The sequence below is a fragment of the Danio rerio genome, chromosome 6, assembly GCF_052040795.2.
Source record: "Danio rerio strain M-AB ecotype USA chromosome 6, GRCz13ab, whole genome shotgun sequence".
Classification (NCBI taxonomy): Eukaryota; Metazoa; Chordata; class Actinopteri; order Cypriniformes; family Danionidae; genus Danio; species Danio rerio.
The window spans coordinates 13970734-13991860 of NC_141026.1; the positions used below are offsets into that span (position 1 = coordinate 13970734).

Sequence of the window (21127 nt, forward strand, 5' to 3'; positions counted from 1 at the left end):
GCGCTATGGTCTAAATGTAACGAGTGTCATTCTCATCCAGGCCAAATAGAGGCGGTAATGAGCGATTCACCCACCACAACTTTCCAACAGGATTTTGGGCTAAATCCTAAAAATAAGAGAGAGCAGACTGGAAAAGAGTTTACATTTTAACGCTGCGGTCATTAACGTTACCATAAGTCGTTTTGTAATGAACACAGATTTAATAACAGTTTAATTGTTAACAAAAGGTTTCACTTGCGTTGACTGCTTTACTGAACTCATTTGTCATTTGTCTGCTGTGTTCAGCTGGGACGGTAAGCCTTTTGCTTTATCCGTATTTTAAATGATTTTAATAAAACTCACTCTGGGATTAATTCTGTCACAGTAAATGTGTGATGCAGTGAATATGTTGTATTAGCCTTTAGGATTAAGGAAATGAGCTTTTTATGGTTCCAAAATGTATGAAATATTATTTAAAAAAGAAGAAAGTAGCCTAAAATTAAAGGGATAGTTCACCAGAAAATCAAAATGAACTCACTATTTCCTCATCTTTAAGTGGTTCCAAAATTTTGAGTTTCTTCTGTTGAACACTAAAGAAGATATTTTAAAGTAAGCTAAAAAACTTGTAACCATTAATAGGAAAAACAACTAATGGTCAGTGGTTGCAGGTTTCCATTCATTCATTTATTCATTTCCTTTTCGGCTAAATCCCTTTTTTAATTTGGGGTCACCACAGCGGAATGAACCGCCAACTTATCCAGCATATGTTCTACGCAGCGGATGCCCTTCCAGCTGCAAGCCATTACTGGGAAACATCCATACACACTCATTCACACACATACACTATGGACAAATTAGCTTACCTACTTCACCTATACACATGTTTTGGGACTGTGGGGGAAACCGGAGCACCTGGAGGAAACCCACGCCAACACGAGGAGAACTTGCAAACTCCACACAGAAATGCCAACTGACCCAGCCGAGGTTCAAACTAGCGACCTTGTTGCTGTGAGGCGACAGCACTACTTACTGCGCCACCACGTCGCCTGCAGGTTTGCAGCTTTCTTCAAAATATCTTGTGTTTAACAAAAGAAAGGAACTAATAAGGCCTAAAACAAGTAACGTGTGAGTAAATTATGACAGAATTTTCTTTATTTTTTTCTTTTTGGGTGAACTATCCTTTTATTCATTGGTCACACCATATACACACATTCATAACTCCAAAAACTGAAATGTTTGTGCAGATTCAAAGCACCAAATTAATCAACTTTTGTTGTCAAGTTAGCCAAGAAAACATTTAGATTAGATTAGATTTAAAAATATCTTTGCAATCTCAGCTCAATTTTACTTTAAAACAGTCAATCTTTTATTTAAATAGACTGAAATTGTCTTTTTTTTTTTAGTTAAACACCTTTAAAGCACCAATATTCATTTGAGAAGATTTATTTATTACCCAGCCTAATAGCAGTTTATTTGGTAACAGACAAAGACAAATATAAATTTCTAAACAATTAGATAATCTCAAAATGAAGTGAAATGTGTCCGTCTTGATTACTGTTTGTTTCAAATGTGGCCATGTGATCGTATGTATGGAAGCCCATTTCTGCCGCTGAATAAAACAATTAAAAAGGTTATTGTGACTCTTTATCTTGTGATACAAACTCACAAATCTGAGTTTTAGAGAGAATTCTGAGATAAAGTCACAATAACTTGAAAAATTGTTTTATTTAGAGGTGGGAACGGGCTTTCATAACTATAAATAGGCAACATTTAAAAAATATATTGTTAGGCCTGTCATAAATAATAAATTGTGTGCATCACATTTTTCCAACTAATGGTGCTGTATGTACGTTTTTGACTCCTATAAAGCATAAAATGCCTTAATATGTTTGCAGATATTTAAGAAACATGATAAGTGAACCATCTTGTTTATCTGAAAAACAATGTTAAAGTCAGATATTTTGCTTTGAAAATGCGAGTTACTTGCCGGAACGTCTGTTTTCGTTTTGGTCTTTTAACCCGCCCACTGCCAATTTAGCCAATTATTTTAATTCAGGGTTGTCTTGGTGGGAAAACAGAGTATTTGTTTAATTCTGTATCACTCGTCCATGACGGAAATGTGACCTCCGGTAAGCAGTAACAGCCTCTGAAATGAGAGGCAGATTCACAGTTCCACATGAGGTGGTTATTAATTAGCAAATAATATATAAATATTACAAATGTAAGCAGGTTACATTGTAACCCTGTGTCCTAACAATAGGCTACGTTAGGAGATTTGCAGTGATAAGCAATTTGGCTATTTGCACCACACACCACAAAAGAAATTTACATCACAAGTAAGTTTTACAATCTAATTAATTAATACATGATAAACCTCTTTTACATTACTACATGCTAATCTGATATTTGTTGGCTTGCACTGAGTCACAGTTTTAAAGTTTAATTTTAAACGGTTTATCTTATTTTCAAGAACTGAGGTGAACTATCTGCTGCTGCTTTCAGTAGTATGGAAATAAATGTCATGTAAAATGGCGTTCAAACTCACATTATTAGCATTTCACACTGAATAAAGCACATGAGGTGTACCTGAGCTGATCATTGTCATAGTTTTCCGCTGTTCAGCTGCAATAAATAGAAGCCGTTTCTAAAATAGAAATTTCAGATGTTGGTCAGGACAAAAACTCCTTTTAATATGAAAATATTTATTCTGTTGTGTCCAATTACTTTAGTTAGAAAATGGTTTAAATCAGCCTTTAGGTTCGACAGTCAGGCATGTTGGCTGGCCTGTTGGTGTCGTCAATCTGGCAACCTGCGCTTGCTTGGAGTCTTCAGAGGAGGGATGGAGTAAAATGTGTTTTGAATCAGGAGTGCAATACCTAGGTCAACCACTGGGTGTCAAACTTACATACTGGAGTTTTAAATCCTAATCTAATTATGACGAACTATATATTGTTAAAAAGGTCTAAGACAACTGAATACACATTTTACCACAGCTTTTTGTTACGTAGGAAGAGTAATAGATTAAAACGCAGTTACTGTCACTGAATGTCATGACAGTTAATTGTCAAGCAGATCATTCTCATTGAGTTTAAAAGCATAGTTCATCCAAAAATGAAAATTATTAGTAATTGATGATGACAGAATTATAATCTTTGAGTGAGATATTCCTTTACTTTTTTAAATTCAAAGCATTTATTTTGTTTATACATTTTACCTTATAATAAACTTATTTAACTTATGCAATCCATTATATAGATTTTAATTATTATATAGTATAAATAATATAATATAAAAACCTAAAATAATAGATAATTATTTATTATAGTTACTAGTATTACAAAAAATGTACTAAGTACAATTTATATGGAAAAATTATAGATTTTATTTTTCATATTTTTGCCATCTTAAAGCCCAGATAACTAAAAGTACTATAAAATAAAAAAATGTCCACAAATGTTACCCGGTTAATAATCTACAACAATTAGTGATGCTAAAATATATCTGTCAGTAACACTCTGACATTGAGAGATCACTAAACCTAATGTACCCAACTTTTGTCTCATATTTACAGTAGTTTACCGTCAATTCTCTTACAGATTATTATTATTTTTTTGTCTCTCTAGTGTGCTGAATGGCGTTCCCCAAGCTGCCCCCTCACTGCGGCTCAGTGCTGTCAGTAGTGGACATGCACACGGGTGGAGAACCGCTGCGCATCATCCTGAGTGGCTTTCCAGAGGTACAGGGCGACACCATCCTTGCCAAACGCCGTTATGTGAGAGAGCATCTGGATCATCTTCGCAAGGTCTTGATGTTGGAGCCTCGTGGACACAATGATATGTATGGAGCCCTCCTGGTCAAAAGTGAGTTAGCAGAAGCTGATCTGGGCGTTTTGTTTCTGCATAATGAAGGTTACAGCACCATGTGTGGCCACGCTGTCATTGCGCTCGGACGCTTCGCTGTGGATTATGGTCTGGTTAAAGAGCCATCTTCACCAGAGACGCAGATAAACATACACTGCCCCTGTGGCTTGGTGAAGGCCTTTACGCAATATGCTGATGGGAAAACCGGAGCTGTCAGGTTTCACAGTGTGCCCGCATTCGCTTTCACTACAGGTGAGCAGCGTTGTTTAATCATGACAATGTTATCAGAGAAAAATAAACACCAAATTTGGTTGTTTTAGTGGTGGCACTTCAGAAGAATGTGTTATATTATATTGTACTGTATTATATTATTTGCATTTCATAGCAATCTTGGTTTTATATTGCATTTTAAAAGAAATGTAATGTACAGTTCAAATCAAAATTATTAGCCCTCATTTCCCAAGTGATATTTAATGAAGCAAAGAAATGTTCACAGTATTTCTCATATCTTTTCTTCTAGAGAAAGTCTTAATTACCCTGACTTGACTAGTTACCCTAGTTAAGCCTAGTTAAATGTCACTTTAAGGTGAATAGTAGTATCTTGAAAAATATCTAGTAAAATATTATGTATTATCATCATGGATAATAAAATTAATCAGTCATAAGAAATTAGTTATTAAAACTATTATGTTTAGAGATAATTTTATCTTTTATTATGCTATTATTATGTTGTCATAATTATAACATTTTTATGTCATTGTGTTTAATGGAAAAGTGTATCACTAAAAGATTTTAGGCTTTTAAACTGGCCTTAGCATCAGTAAAACACAAGCATTTCACACAAAGGCCGTCCATACTTCTACACATCAAAAGGCAGCTGGTGCATAAATACAGTCTTTGTTTTTGTTTACTCCATGTAGTTCTGAGAGCTGATGTGCATATTTTGATTTTGCTCAGATACACCAAGCTAAGAGCGCAAAGGTCACTCTCACACTGAAAGACACACATACACACACTTTAATTTGCTGTTATTCTCCATATAACTCCACTTCTTTCTGTTAAACAGAAATTGGGGGTAAATATACAGGGGGGCTAATAATTCAGACTTCAACTGTATGTAATATAATTTAATATGATATAACATTTTAATACATTTAAGTAGTATTTTAAGGAGCTGTTTGGTCATTATTCATCCTTTGTTTTTGTAGATGTGAGTGTCTCTGTAGAGGGATACGGGACCGTCACTGTGGACATCAGTTATGGTGGAGCTCTTTATGCTTTTGTGAGTGCTGAGAAGTTTGGATTGGATGTCAACAAGTCCAAAACTAGAGATTTGGTGGATGCAGCCACTGCTGTGAGCGAGGCTGTCAAATCTCAGGTAACTGACCCAGTGTTGTTATGGGGAGGAATATTTTGAAATATTTTTGTTACTTGAAATGAAGCTAAAATAAAGTATAAACATTAAATTAAAAAACTTTTTATGCTACTTTTGCACTTAAAATGAACATTTAAATTGAATGTGTAAAATTTAATAAAACTAAAAAGTAAAAGAAAAAGAAGTAAAAGAAGTAAAAGAAAAGTCAAGTGTGACTCTTGCTGCTTTGATAACTCTTAAGGCTGATTTATACTTCTGCGTCAAGGTGCACACCTCTAAAATGTAACTGCACTACAAGCTCTGTGATTGGTCGGCTTGGTCGTGTTGACAAGTGTGGTTGGCACGGAGAGCAGTTTAACAAACAGTCTTGTGAAGGAGCCCCTTATTGAAATTTTTGTTTTGTGTTTACTTTATGATTATATTTGTTGCATGTCCACCAGTTCCCGCCTCTAAATAAGTGAGTATTAGCTAATTGTACATTAAAGTAGCATTCAGAAAAAACAAAACACCTGCAAAGAAACTCAACACAGAGAAACACAACCTACTGCCAGAAATGTTATTTCAGAGCAACACAAACAGCATGCAGAAGTATAAAAGGCATGAGTCGTGCGTCACGCCGATCAATCAACTCAGAAATATAAACCAGCCTTTAGCTGATACCGTCCTGCCACCGGGATAGGATTTTTTTTAGATCTTTTTTGCAATTAAATCCTAATCTAGTCATGACAAGTTATATAGCGTTGGAATGGCCTAAGACATCTGAATACATATTTCACCACAGTTGTTTGTTATGTAAGAAGAGTAATAGATTAAAACACATTTACTGTCACTGAATGTCATTTGGTGGTCATGTTTGGTATTGTGCCTTAACAAAATCTGACTGTAACCTTTTTGACTTCTTTTAACTTCAAATTTGGAATATAATTTTTCAAATTTCTAATTTTCTGCCAATTTTAGGCTAAAATCTGTTTTGTAAATAAATGTTTTTGTATGTAATATATTAAAATATACATTTATTGTTTTATTCTTTTCATAAACATAAATTTTGTTTTATTTAACTTTTTTTAACATGAGCCACAATTTGAAATCGGTCTTCTTTAAAATGAGACCAGGGTTAAATGCAAGCACAAAAGTGTTAAAGATTGCAATTATTTTCATGTCTTTGTTCAAAAATGGGAGCGACAGTTAATGGGTTAAAGGGTTAGTTCACCCAAAATTGAAACTTCTTTTTTAATTACTTGCCCTCATGTTGTTCCAGTCCCCGAGGCCTTTGTTCATCTTTGGAATAAAAATGAAGATACTGTAGATGAAACCAGAGAGTTCTTTCATCTTCCATAGACGGCAATAGTTCTAAAGCTGGATTTATACTTTCGCCTGGTGCCGCATCTTACACCTCGCGAAACGGACGAGGCTTTTATATACGCCACGTTCGCCGTTGTGATATTCTTTAAAATGACAGGGGGCAGTCAAAAGAAGCTGGCCGTAAAATCAGACGAATAAACAGCGAAGTAGAAAGTTTCCGGAACTACGTCATATCATTAATATCATTCAGTATTTGTAAGCTAATTATTTTTTAATTGTTTTTATTAATTATTTTAATGATTATAAGGATTTTTATAACAATTCAAGATTTTTTCTAATCAAACTTTGATGCATCACTTGCTTTTGTTCATATCTCAGACAGTTTTACCTATTAAAGTTTATTAAAATATTAATGACAACAGAACATGGGCTGCTCTACAAATATATATTTTTTATTATGACAAGAATAAAAGCAAAATAAAAGAGCACATTTACTTAAAAATACAGATGTTTTTTTTTAGATTTAGCCCAGTCCATAATTCACACATTACTGTCTGGCTAGTTTCTGCCCTCTATTTATGCTGAAAAGGCAATAATGGTCCAACATGCCTGACTATTAACACCAATAAAGCTTTGAGAAACAGGGCATCAGTATATTATATTTTTTTCCAGTTATCAAACAATTAATCTGTTCCTTAATTATAGTTTTGTAACTATTAAATTGTTTTAAATTCACAATTGTATATATACATCGGTGTAAAACCTATGTTTGGTGGAAATAACTAATTTCTATAATTGTGTACCTGGCTCACTTTTGCCATGGCCTGTTTTGTTTTTTTAAAGCTCATTTTTCAAACCTTTTAACAAAAACTTTCCTCCTTTCCCACGGCTGTTCCAATTTCTAGCCAATAATTATCGATCATCTGGTTATCTCTCTGATCTCGGATCATAAAGATGGCTGTACAGTCGTACTGTTTCAGACAAAATCTTTTCAAAGTGTTTCATATTCAACTCAAATCAAACTCGGCGCCACGTGCACTGTTTGCTCAAGTCTCAAAAAATGCTGTGCGCACCGACAGCCGAAATCATGTTGCGTGCACCCAAAGCAAACATCCGCAAACTCTGCGATGACGCCACATTCGCTGCGCGCACTTAAGCGAACAAGCGGACGTGTCGAGTATAAACCAGGCTTAAGACATTCAAATCCAAAAAAGGAACCAAATACATTGTCAAAACAAAACAAAGTGACATCAGTGGCTCATTAAAAACAGAACTTTCTTTTTTCATCTTATAAATGTATAAAAAGGCGGCGCACTGGCTCAGTGGGTAGCAATATCGTCTCACAACAAGAAAGTCACTGGTTCGAGTCTCGGCTGGGTCAGTTCACATGTCTGTCTGGAGTTTGTATGTTCTCCCCGTGTTCGCGTGGGTTTACTCTGGTTGCTCCGGATTCACCCACAGTACAAAGACATGCGGTGTAGGTGAATTGGCTAAGCTAAATTTGCCGTAGTGCATGTGTGTGAATGAGAGTGTATGGGTGTTTCCCAGTGATGGGTTGCAGCTGGAAGGGCATCCGCTGTGTAAAACATATGCTGGATAAGTTGGTGGTTCATTCTGCTGTGGCGACCCCTGATTAATAAAGGGACTAAGCCGAAAAGAAAATAAATTAATGAAAATATATATAAAAATTGTTTCAGTACTTGAATTATTGGGTTATTATAACTTCATTCTAATAGGCTTCATCAAGCAGTAAAGGCTTTTGGACTCTCAATGTTTTTGTCATCTTGCACATAGTTAAGACAATTACAATATTATAGTAGATAATATCACATACCATGCTGGGTTTTATTTGCCTGTAATTTACATAGCAAATAGCACAATTGACTAAACTTATCATTGTAATGATATTAGGTGAAACTGTATCATCCAGTCAGTGAAGATCTGGCCTTCCTCTATGGTACAATCCTTACAGACGGCAAAGATGCCTTTTCCGAAGAGCCCACAGCCAATGTGTGTGTGTTTGCTGATGCACAGGTAAAACTATTTGTGTCTTGCTGACATATTTTTATGAATGCATATACATGACACTTGATGTTTAATATCAGTTGATTGATCAGGACTGGTCTGTTGCTCTTCAGTCTGTGGTCAGAGGTTTGTTAAATGTCTTGTCAGGTGGACAGAAGCCCTACAGGTTCAGGGGTCACTGCTCGTGTAGCTCTTCAGTACCATAAAGGCCTGATCAGACTGAACCAGACCAGAAGCTTCCAGAGCGGAGCTACAGGATCAGTGTTTACAGGAACAGCAATAGAGGTACCTGTAGCATAGAAACTCAGATTGCACTTTTAATTGCTGTAAATAAGTCATTTACATGTATTTTATTTAAGAGTGTAGTCCTGGATATTGTAGATTCTGTGCTTGATTCTTTAACTGAATCATCTGTTGTTGAAGGAGACCACGTGTGGAGATTTCAAGGCTGTGGTAGTGGAGGTCAAAGGTCATGCCCACTACAGCGGTGTGGCCACTTTCACCCAGGAGAGCGACGACCCTCTGAGTGGAGGATTCCTTCTGCGCTGAATCAGTGGATTTGCGGTTTACAACATGCATTTCTTCTGGTCGCAGGTATGGTATATAGCAAGACACAAATAATGAACCTTCTGATGTACAAACACTTTCAGATATTAGGTAAATAGTCTGCAGTGACTGTTACGTGTTGACAAGACTAGTAAATAATATAATACTCTAATTTTATGTATGGATCAATTTTTAATGTATTTTTTTAGGGGTTTTCACCTTTATTGTGGTAGGATAGTTATACAGAGACAGGAAAGTATGGGGAACAGAGATAGGGGAAGGGTCGGCAAAGGACCTAGAGCCGGGAATCGAGCTCGCACTATCCACAAGGCCATTGTCGCCGACATCCGATCACTTTTTTTAATGTCTGAAACATTTAATTAAATATTCTGCTCAAATAAAGGGGAATAAATTAAAGGTCCTTGCGACGGCCCGTGACCCACAAACTCACTACTGCCACCTGCTGTGGCACCCTGTGAGCTTCGAGCGGTGATAGTGCTCACTACAGAGTGGTGCGTGTCAGAATGGTTCCCGTGCCGCCGTGAGTAATTGTGTAGTGGACCCGGAATGGGTTCACTACCAGGTGTGGGATGCCCAACACCAGCAAAAAAATAAAAAAATAAAAAAAATAAAGAGATGGCCTTATCCCAGAAGTGTAAAAAAGATGGTTTATTTACAAGGATAACGCAAAACAGTCCAGTCCAGATAAATGTACAGTGACCTATTTCCCAAAAAGGTATGTACAAAACAAAGTAACAACTCAATAAAACAAAAAAACAAAATACGATATATACAACACAAAACAATATATCTACAATATATATGAGAGAAATCTATGTCACACAGACAAAAGATTGATAAAGGGGATTGCTTACGGTTCTGCCACAACACGCTCGCTAGCCAGGTGAACTGACCCCGTTTCTTAGTCTGCCGTCTCCTTTTAAAGGCTAGACTCCGCCCCCTTTTTGGAGCATACCATAAACAGGTAAAGTCAGGTAAACTTCTACATCACACCATTAAACATTTATATGTGGCATCTCTAAATATAAAAAGCACACAGCTACTAATAATATCTGACATACATACATACATAAAACAACCAACAATCAGAGGTTTAAAGACATATATCGCTCCTCTACAACGCTGGCTGTACCCTACAAACACAAACAATTGGTACGGTTGGCGCTCCTGTGATTGGTGCTGCCATGGCGCGGCCGGTGACGTCATAAGCCGGCGCCATTCGCTCGCTCGGTTTGGCCTGCACAACACTGAAGACCAACTTTCCCAGACAAATGACGAAACAAAAACACAAAGACACGAACACAAAGGTGTGTGTAAATGTATGCTTAATGTTAACCTGCGGGAAAATGGAGATATGGAATGGATGACTGGATGCGTGCGAGATGACAGGGCCCTTTGTCACTAGCAGCATACTGAGAGGAAAAGGAGAGGTGAGTAGACATATGTATGTGCGTATGTATGTGCGTGTCTGTGAGCGTCTGTGGGTGTGTGTGAACCAGTGCGGTCGCCAGAGATAAAGGGAAGAAGCCCGGCTACTTCACAGTCCTACTGAAGTGACTTGAAACGTGCTGCATTATTTAAATGGATGGTTCACCGAGACATTTCCTGCTTATTTACTTAACCTCTAGTCGTGCAAGATTTAGCTGACTATCATTTTTTTATCAAAAATAAACACATACACACAAGTCTAAGTTAATATCCATGGCTATTAAGCCTTTTTTTGTTATCAATTTGTAACATTTTACAGCTGTACAACCTACAAACCAAACATTTTCATAATAAACCTCCCAAAAAACGTACATTTTTGATTGCACAGGGACTTTTAGGGCCAATTAGAGAATAGCATTTAATGTTATAGTCTAACATATTGTTTAATTATTTAAGTTATAACTGATAATATGCAATTTTAGACAATGTTAATTTGTGTTTCAGTCATTTCATTAATGTCAAAGTAAAGCTTACCATACCATATAAACCAGTTTAGAGAACTGAACTGCAAGTATAAACACAGCCTAAGGCAGGAGTGTCTAAGTCAATTCCTGGAGGGCCGGAGCCCTGCAGAGTTTAGTTCCAGCCCTGCTTCAACACACCTTGTAGGTATCAAACAAGCCTAAAGCTGCGGTCACACTAGAGTTTGTGTGTGCGAAATTCTGGCGTACGGCGCTTCGAAAAGGGGCGGGATTTAACAAGATTATTAGACATTAAAAAAAGCGAGCGATTGCTCCATGTTTTAAATTTCTGTACAGAGAGGTCACACAATTGGTCTCACGCAGTCAATTGATGTGATTTCTCAGGTCAGAGTTCACCGAGCTTGAACTTTACACCTCAGCGAACTGCGAAACCTGTCTGACTCATTCGCGTGTGTATGAATGGAAATCTATGGGAAGAAAAGTCAAGTGTGGCCGCAGCTTTAACCCCTCAATTAGTTTGATCAGGTGTGTTTAATTAGGGTTGGAACCAAACTCTGCAGAGCTCCGGCCCTCCAGGAACTTGCTTTGACTTATGTGGGCTAAGGCAAAATGGCTAACAAAGTTGGCAAATTAGATGACTTGGTGATATCAATTTGGGTTGTTGATTCTGTTTTGTTGGTTGCTCTTTTTTTACAGTCTTTTTTGGAATATTTGTACAAAATTTCACCAATTTACACCAGTTTTTCATTCATTCATTCATTCATTCATTTTTTTTTCGGCCTAGTCCCTTTATTAATCCAGGGTGGCCACAGCGGAATGAACCGCCAACTTATCCAGCATACACAGCGGATGCCCTTCCAGCTGCAACCTATCACTGGGAAACATCCATACACACTCATTCACATACATACACTACGGACAATTTAGCTTAGTCAATTCACCCATACCACATGTTTTTTGACTTGTGGGGGAAACCAGAGCACCCGGAGGAAACCCACGTGAACACGGGGAGAACATGCAAACTCCACACAGAAACCCCAACTGACTACACCCGTTGTGCATAAGTAATTTTTGATTGGCTAAATAGGTCTTTCCTTTCTCTTTCGTGCTTTCTTCTCTGTTTTACTGATATCTAACAGTTTTCCTAGCATGTCATCAAGGCATCATCTGGCTGCTCTTTTCTTATTTCACATTTAAGTAAGCTATGTATTGTGACAGAATGACAAGTTTTACAATTAAATCTGTATAACAATTATAAATGTACTTTTCTTGTAATTTTACTGGATGTTGCATCTTGGAAATGAAGAATTGGGACTGTGCCAGTTATTCTGTTTCCACCATGTCAATAAAACAATATTTCATATGTTGTAGTGTTCAATCAATTACCTTTGATTTCTAAAAAAACATAACACAAAAAATCACTAACAGCGACAATCACTAACAAAATACATTTTCTTGCCACTGAAAATCAACATTGTGGAGGTAAAACACTAAATATAAACGGATTTCATAGTGGATATAGGCATGCCAAGCCTCATAACAAAGTTGAGAATTAACTAAATGAATACAAATAAATTCTATTTTTAAAAAATGAAATAATATAGACCTAAAACATTTTTTTTATTATTATTAAAAAACGATTTTATTCTAGCCAAAATGAAACAATAAATGCTGTGAAAAATGCTCTGTTAAACATAATTTATGGAGAGCAAATAATTGTGACTTCAACCCTGTAAGGAATGTGGAGTGAGCCTTATCAAGTATGATTTTACCCAGTGGTCTAGCCAGCAATCCTGGGCATTATGTCAGAAGATTAGACAGTGGTCCCCCTCTCTGTGACAGTTGAAGGGTGGGCCTCAACACATCTTATACTCGAAATTGGTCCTTTGCTTTTAACCTATGCAAAAGCACACCCACATATTTAGTGATACCTTAGAGCACAGGTGTCAAACTCAGTTCCAAAAGCGCCGCAGCTCTGCACAGTTTAGTTCCAACCCTAATTAAACACACCTGATCAAACTAATTGAGTCTTTCAGGCTTGTTTGAAACCTACAGGTAGGTGTGTTGGAGCAGGGTTGGAACTAAACTGTGCAGGGCTTCGGCCCTCCAGGAATTGAGTTTGACGCCCCTGCATTAGAGCAAACACACACTGTGAACAGACCTGGAGCAGTGGGGAGTGCATTGCTTCCAGCACCCGGGGTGCAGTTAGGGGTTAGATGCTTTGATCAAGGGCACCTGAGCTGAGTTTTGAAGATGGAGAGAGTGCAGCTCATTCATTCCCCTCCATCTTCAATTCCTGCCTAGACCAGGAATTAAACCAGCAACCTTTGGGTTAACAGTCTAACTCACTATTTGATTCACAACCCTCATAATCATGAATGTGGTTACACAAAATGTTAATTATAACTATAAAGGGCTCAAATGTTATGAAGGATTACTGAAGGTTTCAACATGCTAATTGAAATAAGAGGGATAAGAATTTTTTGCTTATTGCCATTTGCATAGGCCAGGGTCTCAATCTGCTATTTAAACCCCCCTCCTCCTCCATTTGGCCCACAACTGAGATTCAGCCCACCAAAATATATATTTTTGATTTTATATTTTAATTTGATATATTTTTTATTATTTCATATGATTGTTGTGCAGGTGCATATACTGTAGATACCTTTTCACCTTAGAATTATAAGGTTCTATTGGACATTTTTGTCAAAATTGAGGTTTTGACATTCTTATTAAATGACACCTAATTTACATTATGGGATGTTTTTTAATAAGTTTTTTTAAGTTTCATAACTTTTTATTTAAAATAAATGTTACACATATACTGTTTGCTATATGGAATGCAAAATATTTCAAGCTCAATATCTCAAAATCATTCAAAACGCAGATGGCACCTTATCATTCCAAGGTGACACTTGTGGTTTTAACCCGCCACCTATTGGACATTTAAAATACTGCACTATATATTTTCAGTTTAGTTTAACTTTCGGTTTCTCTCAGTGTGCATAGTCGAGATTGAAGTGCTACGTTTTTACTTAAGCTATATTTTTGAAAAATATTCATGGTTAATTCGATCACTATTAGTTTTATACCACCTGTATTCCAACAGAGGTATAATTATGCTGGTGGTCTAATATTCGATTCAAATTCTCTCGTGTCATTTGATAGATTTCCCTCATATGCATATTAAGACTTGTAGTCTATAAAAACTAAATCCATTAGTGAAATTTGTACGTCAATCTGGTTGAATCCTCTTTTTTCCCCTACAAAAACTAAAAAACAGTGAGAAAGTAGTAAAACTGAATAAGCTGCTTATTGTTGCAGGTTGTACACATGAATAATAATATTAACAAATATTGCACATGATGGTTGACAGAAATGAGATGCCAGTGCTTAATGTATTGAATGAAATGAAAGTCTTTTAAAGATTTTGTTTCACTTTGACATTCTCCAGTAGACCTGCAGCCATTTAATCTTTTTTCCTAGGGGCGGAGTCTAAAATTCGCGGGCTTTTGTTCATTTTGTTTTTTTTCTCTCTCTCTCTCGCTCACCCTCTGCGTGTCTCAGTCCACTTTCACTCCGTCAAATCGGCAATCGCTTAAATCGACATATTATCTTCGACAGTCTCCTGCACTGAGCCAGTTAAGCTTTTTTTCGACTGACCGAGGTGAGTGTCTGCTTTTACATGTTCATGTTTTACTTTTATGTAGAAAAGCCTTACTTCTCCACGCTATTGTGCTTAAGAGTGCATCAACACTTGGTATTTAAAGTGTATAAAAACACAGGATATCTTTCCTCTTTAAAGTCTGTTTACATTTTATGATTTTATTACTGTCAGATGGATAAAACTAGTAATCCTAACAACAGTAATCAAATAAATCGAGCTTCCCCAAATGAGCAAGAGAAAATCAAAACAGATGAACCGAAGAGGAAAAATACATCACAGGTGAGTTTTCCATTCGGTGGAAGTTATTTGAGGTACATGCTGTTTAATATCATTATATTTCCTGGCCATAATATTTCGATATTTATAGTATTTTTTTATATTTATGTCATGAAGGAAGATAAGGAAAACCTACATAAAGGTGTCCAAAATAATAATTCACCTAAAAGACAGCGGGAGCCTCTTCAATCCACCTGCAATATTTCTGACCATTATCCTAAAAGGAAGCGTGCAGGTAAGGGCTTTAAATAATCGATTACTACTAGCTAGGGCTTGGCCCTTCTCCTAAACTCTGCTTATTTTCTCAGTGACAGAGCAGAAAGAGTGCTATTCCATGTCAAATCGACCTCTTGGATATTGTTTGATCATCAACAATTATAAATTTGAAAGTGCATCACTTGCAGACCGGAGAGGGACTGATAGAGATAAAGGTATTGAGTGCATTTTGTAGGAAAATATATGTATACACTCACCGGCCACTTTATTAGGTACACCTTACTAGTACCGTGTTAGACCCACTTTTGCATTCAGAACTGTTTTAGTCCTTCATGGCATAGATTTAACAACGTACTGGAAATATTCCATAGAGATTTTGGTCCATATTGAAATGACAGCATTACACAGTTGCTGCAGACATCCATGATGTGAATCTAGCTTCCCAAAGGTGCTCTATTCGATTGAGCTTTGGTGACTGTGGAGGCCATTTGAGTACAGTAAACTCATTGTCATGTTCAAGAAACCAGTCTGAGATCATTTGTTTTATGACATGGTGCATTATCCTCCTGGAAGTAGCCATCAGAAGATGGGCACACTGTGGTCATAAGGTGATGGAAATGGTCAGCAACAATACTCAGGTAGGCTGTGCTGTTGACACGATGTTCAATTGGTACTAACAAGCTCAAAGTGTGCCAAGAAAACATCCCCCACACCATTAAACCACCACCACCAGCCTAAACCATTGATACTGGATGGATATATGCTTTCATGTTGTTAATGCCAAATCCTGACCCTACCATCCAAATTCTGCAGCAGAAACTGAGACTCATCAGACCAGGCAACATTTTTCCAATCTTATATTGTCCAGTTTTGGTAAGCCTGTGTGAATTGTAGCCTCAGTTTCCTGTTATTATCTAATAGGAGTGGCACCCGGTGTGGTCTTCTGCTGCTGTAGGCCATCCGCCTCAAGGTTGGCTGTGTTGTGCGTTCAGAGATGCTCTTCTACATACCTCGGTTGTAGCGAGTAGTTATTTGAGTTACTGTTGCCTTTCAGCTTAAACCAGTCTGGCCATTCTCCTCTGACCTCTGGCATCAACAAGACATTTGTGCCCACAGAACTGCCGCTCACTGGATATTTTCTCTTTTTCTGACCATTCTCTGCAAGTCCTAAAGATGGTTGTGCATGAAAATCCCAGTAGATCACAGCAGTTTCTAAAATACTCAGACCAGCTCGTCTGGCACCAACAACCATGCCACGTTCAAAGTCACTTAAATCACTTTTCTTCCCCATTCTGTTACTCAGTTTGAACAGCAGCTGATTGTCTTGACCATGTCTACATGCCTAAATGCATTGAGTTGCTGCCATGTGATTGGCTGAGTAGAGATTTGCATTAACGAACAGTTGTACCTAATAAAGTGGCCTGTGAGTGTTTAACAAGTATAACCACATTAAAGTACTACCGGTTTTCTGAATTTGCTACTAATTTGTATGGGCTTGAATGAAATGTTTATTTGTGATTTTGTATTATTTTATTTCGTAATAATAAGGTGTCTTCATAATTTCAAGCAACAATATCATTTAGAAAGGTTATTTGCTAAAATTACAGTTTTTAGTGTGTGTTTATAAATGGATACTTCACCCTTTTATTTAAGGTATGAAAACATAATAAACTATACTAAGTCATTGTCATTTAAATGCTCTAAAAAACCATAGCTGCTAATGGCTTTATGGTAAAGACGTAACTCTATTTTACTTTGTCTCTTAGACGATCTCACCAAAGTCTTTGAGAAAATGTATTTCAAAGTTGAAGTGCGGGACGATTTGCAAGCCTCAGTCATGCGAAATGTGATAAAAGAATTTGCAGAGAAGGATCACTCTCAGATGAATGCTTTTGTCTGCTGCATCCTCACCCATGGAGAGAAAGGCACTGTTCTGGGAACAGACGGAAAACAAGTTCCCATTCGTGAACTCTCACAGCCGTTTGCTGAATGCCGTTCTCTAGCCAGTAAACCCAAACTTTTCTTCATTCAGGCCTGTCAGGGCAATATGAGACAGCAAGGTTTGTGGATGGCACATGAGCGGGAGAACACCACAGAAGAGGAAGCATATGAGGAGGATGCTCATGCTGCAGGGAATTACAGTATCCCTATGGATGCAGATTTCCTCTTTGCTATTGCAACGGTGGAGCATTGTAAATCCTTCCGCCACATTAAAAATGGGTCCATCTTTATTCAGGAGCTCTGCAAGCAGCTGGAAAGGGGCTGTGCACAGTGAGTTGTGGTTATAATTTACTTATTTATTATTTTAGAAAATGTTAGTGACAATTTAAGAACTTATTTGTATTTTTAACAGTAATAACCTAATGTTATTTTGCTCTTTTGGGTATTTTGGAGCTCAGATAAATAATTTTCTGCACAGTGAGATGTAAAATCAGCTTTGCATGCATTTCCAGCAAATAAGGTCTCTGATTTATTGATATGGTTAAACTGATGCAATCCTTACTGTTCATATTACTGTTCGCAAGTAGTGTAGCTGAAATTGAGTTATCATAATGGGGCTCTGGTTTCCAACATGGATCATAAGTGCTAGACCAGTCACAAGAGATTGGATCATCTGGCCCATCAAAGTACAGAAGACTTAAAAATAAAGTTAAAGGACCAACAAACCAAAAGTGTTGTTAAGAGCAGCATTTTAGCATCAGTTTTCAGTGTTCAAAAGTGCAAAGCATCATGGCAACAGAATATGGTTTGTTCTCTCAAAACACCATAATATGTTTTACATTTATAAAAATATATTAAATTATATTATTCATTCATTCATTTTCGGCTTAGTCCCTTTATTAATCCGGGGCACCACAGCAGAATGAATCGCCAACTTATCCAGCACGTTTTTATGCAGCGGATGCCCTTCCAGCCACAACCCATCCCTGGGAAATATATATTATATTATATTATATTATATTATATTATATTATATTATATTATATTATATTATGTTATATTATATTATATTATAGTTAGTCAAGATTATTAGCCATCCTGAAGTATTAGCCCCACTGTATTTTTCCCCCAATTTCTGATTAACGGATAATAGTTTTAATAACTAATGTCTTATAACTGATTTATTTTATCTTTGCCATGATAACAGTACATACTTTACTAGATATTTTTTCAAGACACTAGTATTCAGTTTAAAGTGTAGTTTAAAGGCCTAACTAGGTTAATAAGGCAAGTTAGGGTAATTAGGCAAGTCAATATGCAGCAATGGTTTGTTCTGAAGACAATAAAAAATATTGCTTAAGAAGGCTAATAATATTGATATGTAATATTAATGTTCAATATTAATAATGGTATTTTTTAACGCTTTTATTCTAGCTGAAATAAAACATTCTTCTATAGTAGAAAAATATATAAAAAAGGAAATACTGTGGAAAAAGTCTTTGCTTTGTTGAACATAATTCGGGAAGTATTTAAAAAAAGAAAAAAAAATCAAAGGAAGGTGAATAATTTAGACTTTAACTGTACAAAAACTAGTGGGAAGCCATTTTTGATGTGGTGCTCACATAGAGCAGTTGGGGGTCTCAAGATTGTCATCTCAGTCATGGTATTGAGGGTGGTGAGACCCTAAACTCTCCTATATACTTGCCTACTTATAACTTTTTTTTCTTGTTTTGTAGGAAAAAGGACATACTCTCAATTTTAACCGCGGTAAATGGAGTAGTGGGCTCCAAAATTCTACAGGGTTACAAGCAGATGCCTGAGGTTCGCTACACTCTGACCAAAGCACTGGTCCTGCCCATGAATGGAGTCTCCTAATCGGCTGCAGGATGACAATATGCCATCACTTCTAAAAGACAAGCACAGAGATTAATTTGTTACATTTGCATGTTTAAATAATGTAGATATGTTAAACAATTTTTTTAAATTAATGCATGGTACTAGGAACCAAGGCCAATGGTTTTATTCTCAGGGAATGGGGTAAATGCACGCAGACTTTTAATTTTAGTCAGCCAGCCTGAGGGCTTCAGGTTAATTGTCATCCCACACAAGATTGCCAAGTTTAAGATCTGATTTCTTTAAAAAACAGTGATCTTCATCACCTGGCTAAGATATGATATAAAGTGTGTATCAGACCAAACAAGAAGCACTGCATCAAATTATATTTTTCCACAGTATGTCTTTAAAATATGGAAATATTTTACCCCAGTATTTTAAATAGAGTTTCTGCGCCATCCTGCGGCTAATGAAGGCGCCTGCGTTTAAACCGTCTTTCATCTCTTTTTACACTTTAACAACCAAATGGATGCTTAAGTCTATTAAGCAGATTATATTTGAATTACATTGAATAACCTATTGGAAAAAGATGGTTTTTGGATGTACATTATTTGGGTATGGGTTAAGTAAGAAATGAATACTGCAGTGCAAAGATTTATTAATTTGTAATATTTTACAATATTAGCATTTTCACATTTTGCCATGGGATTGAATTTTATATCTAAATATTGTTTTTAGTTGTTTAATTTAAAAGAACAAATTCAGAGAGTTTTTAATTATCAGCTGCATTTCATAGTGCCGATTGTTCTACTGTTTAAAACAGAAACGGTGTAGTTCCTTGTCCCTATGGGTCATATTGATTTTTTTTTTTTTTTATAACCACAAGTTAATGATTGACCTCATTTAGGAGACCATAAATAGCTGATAAATCACCAGTGGCCTAGGACAGCTCTTAGATAACAGTTTAAATTATTTAGCAAGATTAATTGCCGAAGATTAAATGCATTTTGTAAATGTATTTATTTTGGACTAGCATTAAGAATCGCTAATCCTAAGCAATCATTGTCTATAAGGATATTGTAAATAGATACATTAGACAAATTAAATTGTGTAGAATAGATATTATCCTCCCAATTTTTGGCCTTTTTAGGTGAAAACATGATTTGTGAAGATTTTATTTCACACCCCATCAACAATATGCATCAATGGACATCTCTCTTTTTTTAAATTGAACATTGTTAAGTGCATTTTATTGTACTTAAAATAATGCAACTGGTTTTGTATTCAATTGTTTTAAATATATTTATACATGCTAAATGTTTTAAATTTGCAAAAATGCTGTATTGTAAACAGTTCTACCATTAAAAAGTGAAAAATTTTAATTACTCAGGATCCAAATTACTCTTTTTTTGAGCTTGAGGAATGAATGTGTAGTTGGACTGCTTGGCTTTTCAACATTTAAAGTTGTATTTATGTGGAGTGTGTTTCAAAGAGGACAGACATTAGCTTATATGTTATGATATCAGAATATGATTCTTATTGCACTGATAAGAGTTTAGGATACAACAATAACTGCAACTCAGCTATAGAGAAATGTTTTAACAACTCGTCTAAAAACCCATATTGATGACAAGTGATTAAAATCTTTAATAAAATACTTACGTAAATAAAATTATTCTTGTATGTTAGCGGTTGGCCACATACCAAAATTGAAATTAGTCCTCAGTTGGTCAAAACTTTTTCTTTCGTGAACTAATACATTTAGCTTCATCACTAAGCAACAGGTGGGTTGCTACCCAGACTCAATCTGAAAACATACCCCTATATACATTTCTGGAGAGCACCAAATACGTCCCAGGTGTTTTTTTTATTTTTTGCTGTGTTTGTTTTCGCAAATCCATCGATGTTGCTGCTGTGTATGCTTTTTGAGATCTCAAATTTCTCTCGTGAGTGAATTCGCGCCTGCTGTTCTCACGTAAATCCACCAGAGGCCGCTGTCGACTGACTGACCCACCCTCCTCCTTCCCTAAACCCAATCAATGTATTTTTCAAAAGCACAGATTGACCCGCCCACCCACTTCCACTTTAAACCCAACCGGCCAGCCTTCGCCTGATTTTTACCACGTTTTCAGATTTAACCACATTCTTACCCTGTTATTTACTTTTTTATTTTTTG

General features: G+C 36.4%; 3 protein-coding genes across 17 annotated transcripts in view; all 3 read left to right on the plus strand.

Annotated features, from left to right (window-relative positions):
• The window catches only part of stk24b (serine/threonine kinase 24b (STE20 homolog, yeast)), an 835587-nt gene that overhangs the window by 595930 nt on the left and 218530 nt on the right, over positions 1 to 21127 (plus strand). The window lies entirely within an intron of this gene.
• On the plus strand, positions 73 to 14685 carry l3hypdh (trans-L-3-hydroxyproline dehydratase). 13 transcript variants are annotated; one of them, XR_015493287.1, is made up of 8 exons: positions 73 to 293; positions 3603 to 4091; positions 5048 to 5217; positions 8428 to 8550; positions 8689 to 8826; positions 8965 to 9505; positions 10652 to 11131; positions 11579 to 12381. XR_015493287.1 is itself a non-coding variant. In XM_087256836.1 (8 exons), the coding sequence occupies exons 3-7, from the start codon at positions 3899 to 3901 to the stop codon at positions 9088 to 9090; spliced, it is 750 nt and encodes a 249-aa protein (XP_087112962.1). In that variant the 5' UTR covers positions 73 to 293; positions 3603 to 3781; positions 3888 to 3898; the 3' UTR covers positions 9091 to 9135; positions 11803 to 12381. The 13 variants fall into 13 exon arrangements, 7 of the variants coding, with proteins under 7 accessions (XP_087112962.1, XP_087112963.1, XP_087112961.1 ...); XR_015493286.1 differs by having other exon boundaries at positions 11595 to 12381; XR_015493288.1 differs by having other exon boundaries at positions 10652 to 11118.
• On the plus strand, positions 14557 to 20336 carry casp8l1 (caspase 8, apoptosis-related cysteine peptidase, like 1). 3 transcript variants are annotated; one of them, XM_087254763.1, is made up of 6 exons: positions 14557 to 14685; positions 14857 to 14964; positions 15079 to 15196; positions 15270 to 15392; positions 16944 to 17448; positions 18855 to 20336. In XM_087254763.1, the coding sequence occupies exons 2-6, from the start codon at positions 14857 to 14859 to the stop codon at positions 18991 to 18993; spliced, it is 993 nt and encodes a 330-aa protein (XP_087110889.1). In that variant the 5' UTR covers positions 14557 to 14685; the 3' UTR covers positions 18994 to 20336. The 3 variants fall into 3 exon arrangements, with proteins under 3 accessions (XP_087110889.1, XP_087110890.1, NP_001092089.1); XM_087254764.1 differs by lacking the exon at positions 15270 to 15392; NM_001098619.1 differs by lacking the exon at positions 14557 to 14685 and having other exon boundaries at positions 18855 to 18993.

Bases quoted from the DNA above. Each gene is read 5' to 3' on its own strand.
- casp8l1 (XM_087254763.1), top strand. From the start codon at position 14,857: ATGGATAAAACTAGTAATCCTAACAACAGTAATCAAATAAATCGAGCT. The intron at 14,965-15,078 runs GTGAGTTTTCCA...TATGTCATGAAG, and splicing joins AGAGGAAAAATACATCACAG to GAAGATAAGGAAAACCTACA. The intron at 17,449-18,854 runs GTGAGTTGTGGT...CTTGTTTTGTAG, and splicing joins CTGGAAAGGGGCTGTGCACA to GAAAAAGGACATACTCTCAA.
- l3hypdh (XM_087256835.1), top strand. From the start codon at position 3,611: ATGGCGTTCCCCAAGCTGCCCCCTCACTGCGGCTCAGTGCTGTCAGTA. The intron at 8,551-8,688 runs GTAAAACTATTT...ATGTCTTGTCAG, and splicing joins GTGTGTTTGCTGATGCACAG to GTGGACAGAAGCCCTACAGG. The intron at 8,827-8,964 runs GTACCTGTAGCA...CTGTTGTTGAAG, and splicing joins TTACAGGAACAGCAATAGAG to GAGACCACGTGTGGAGATTT.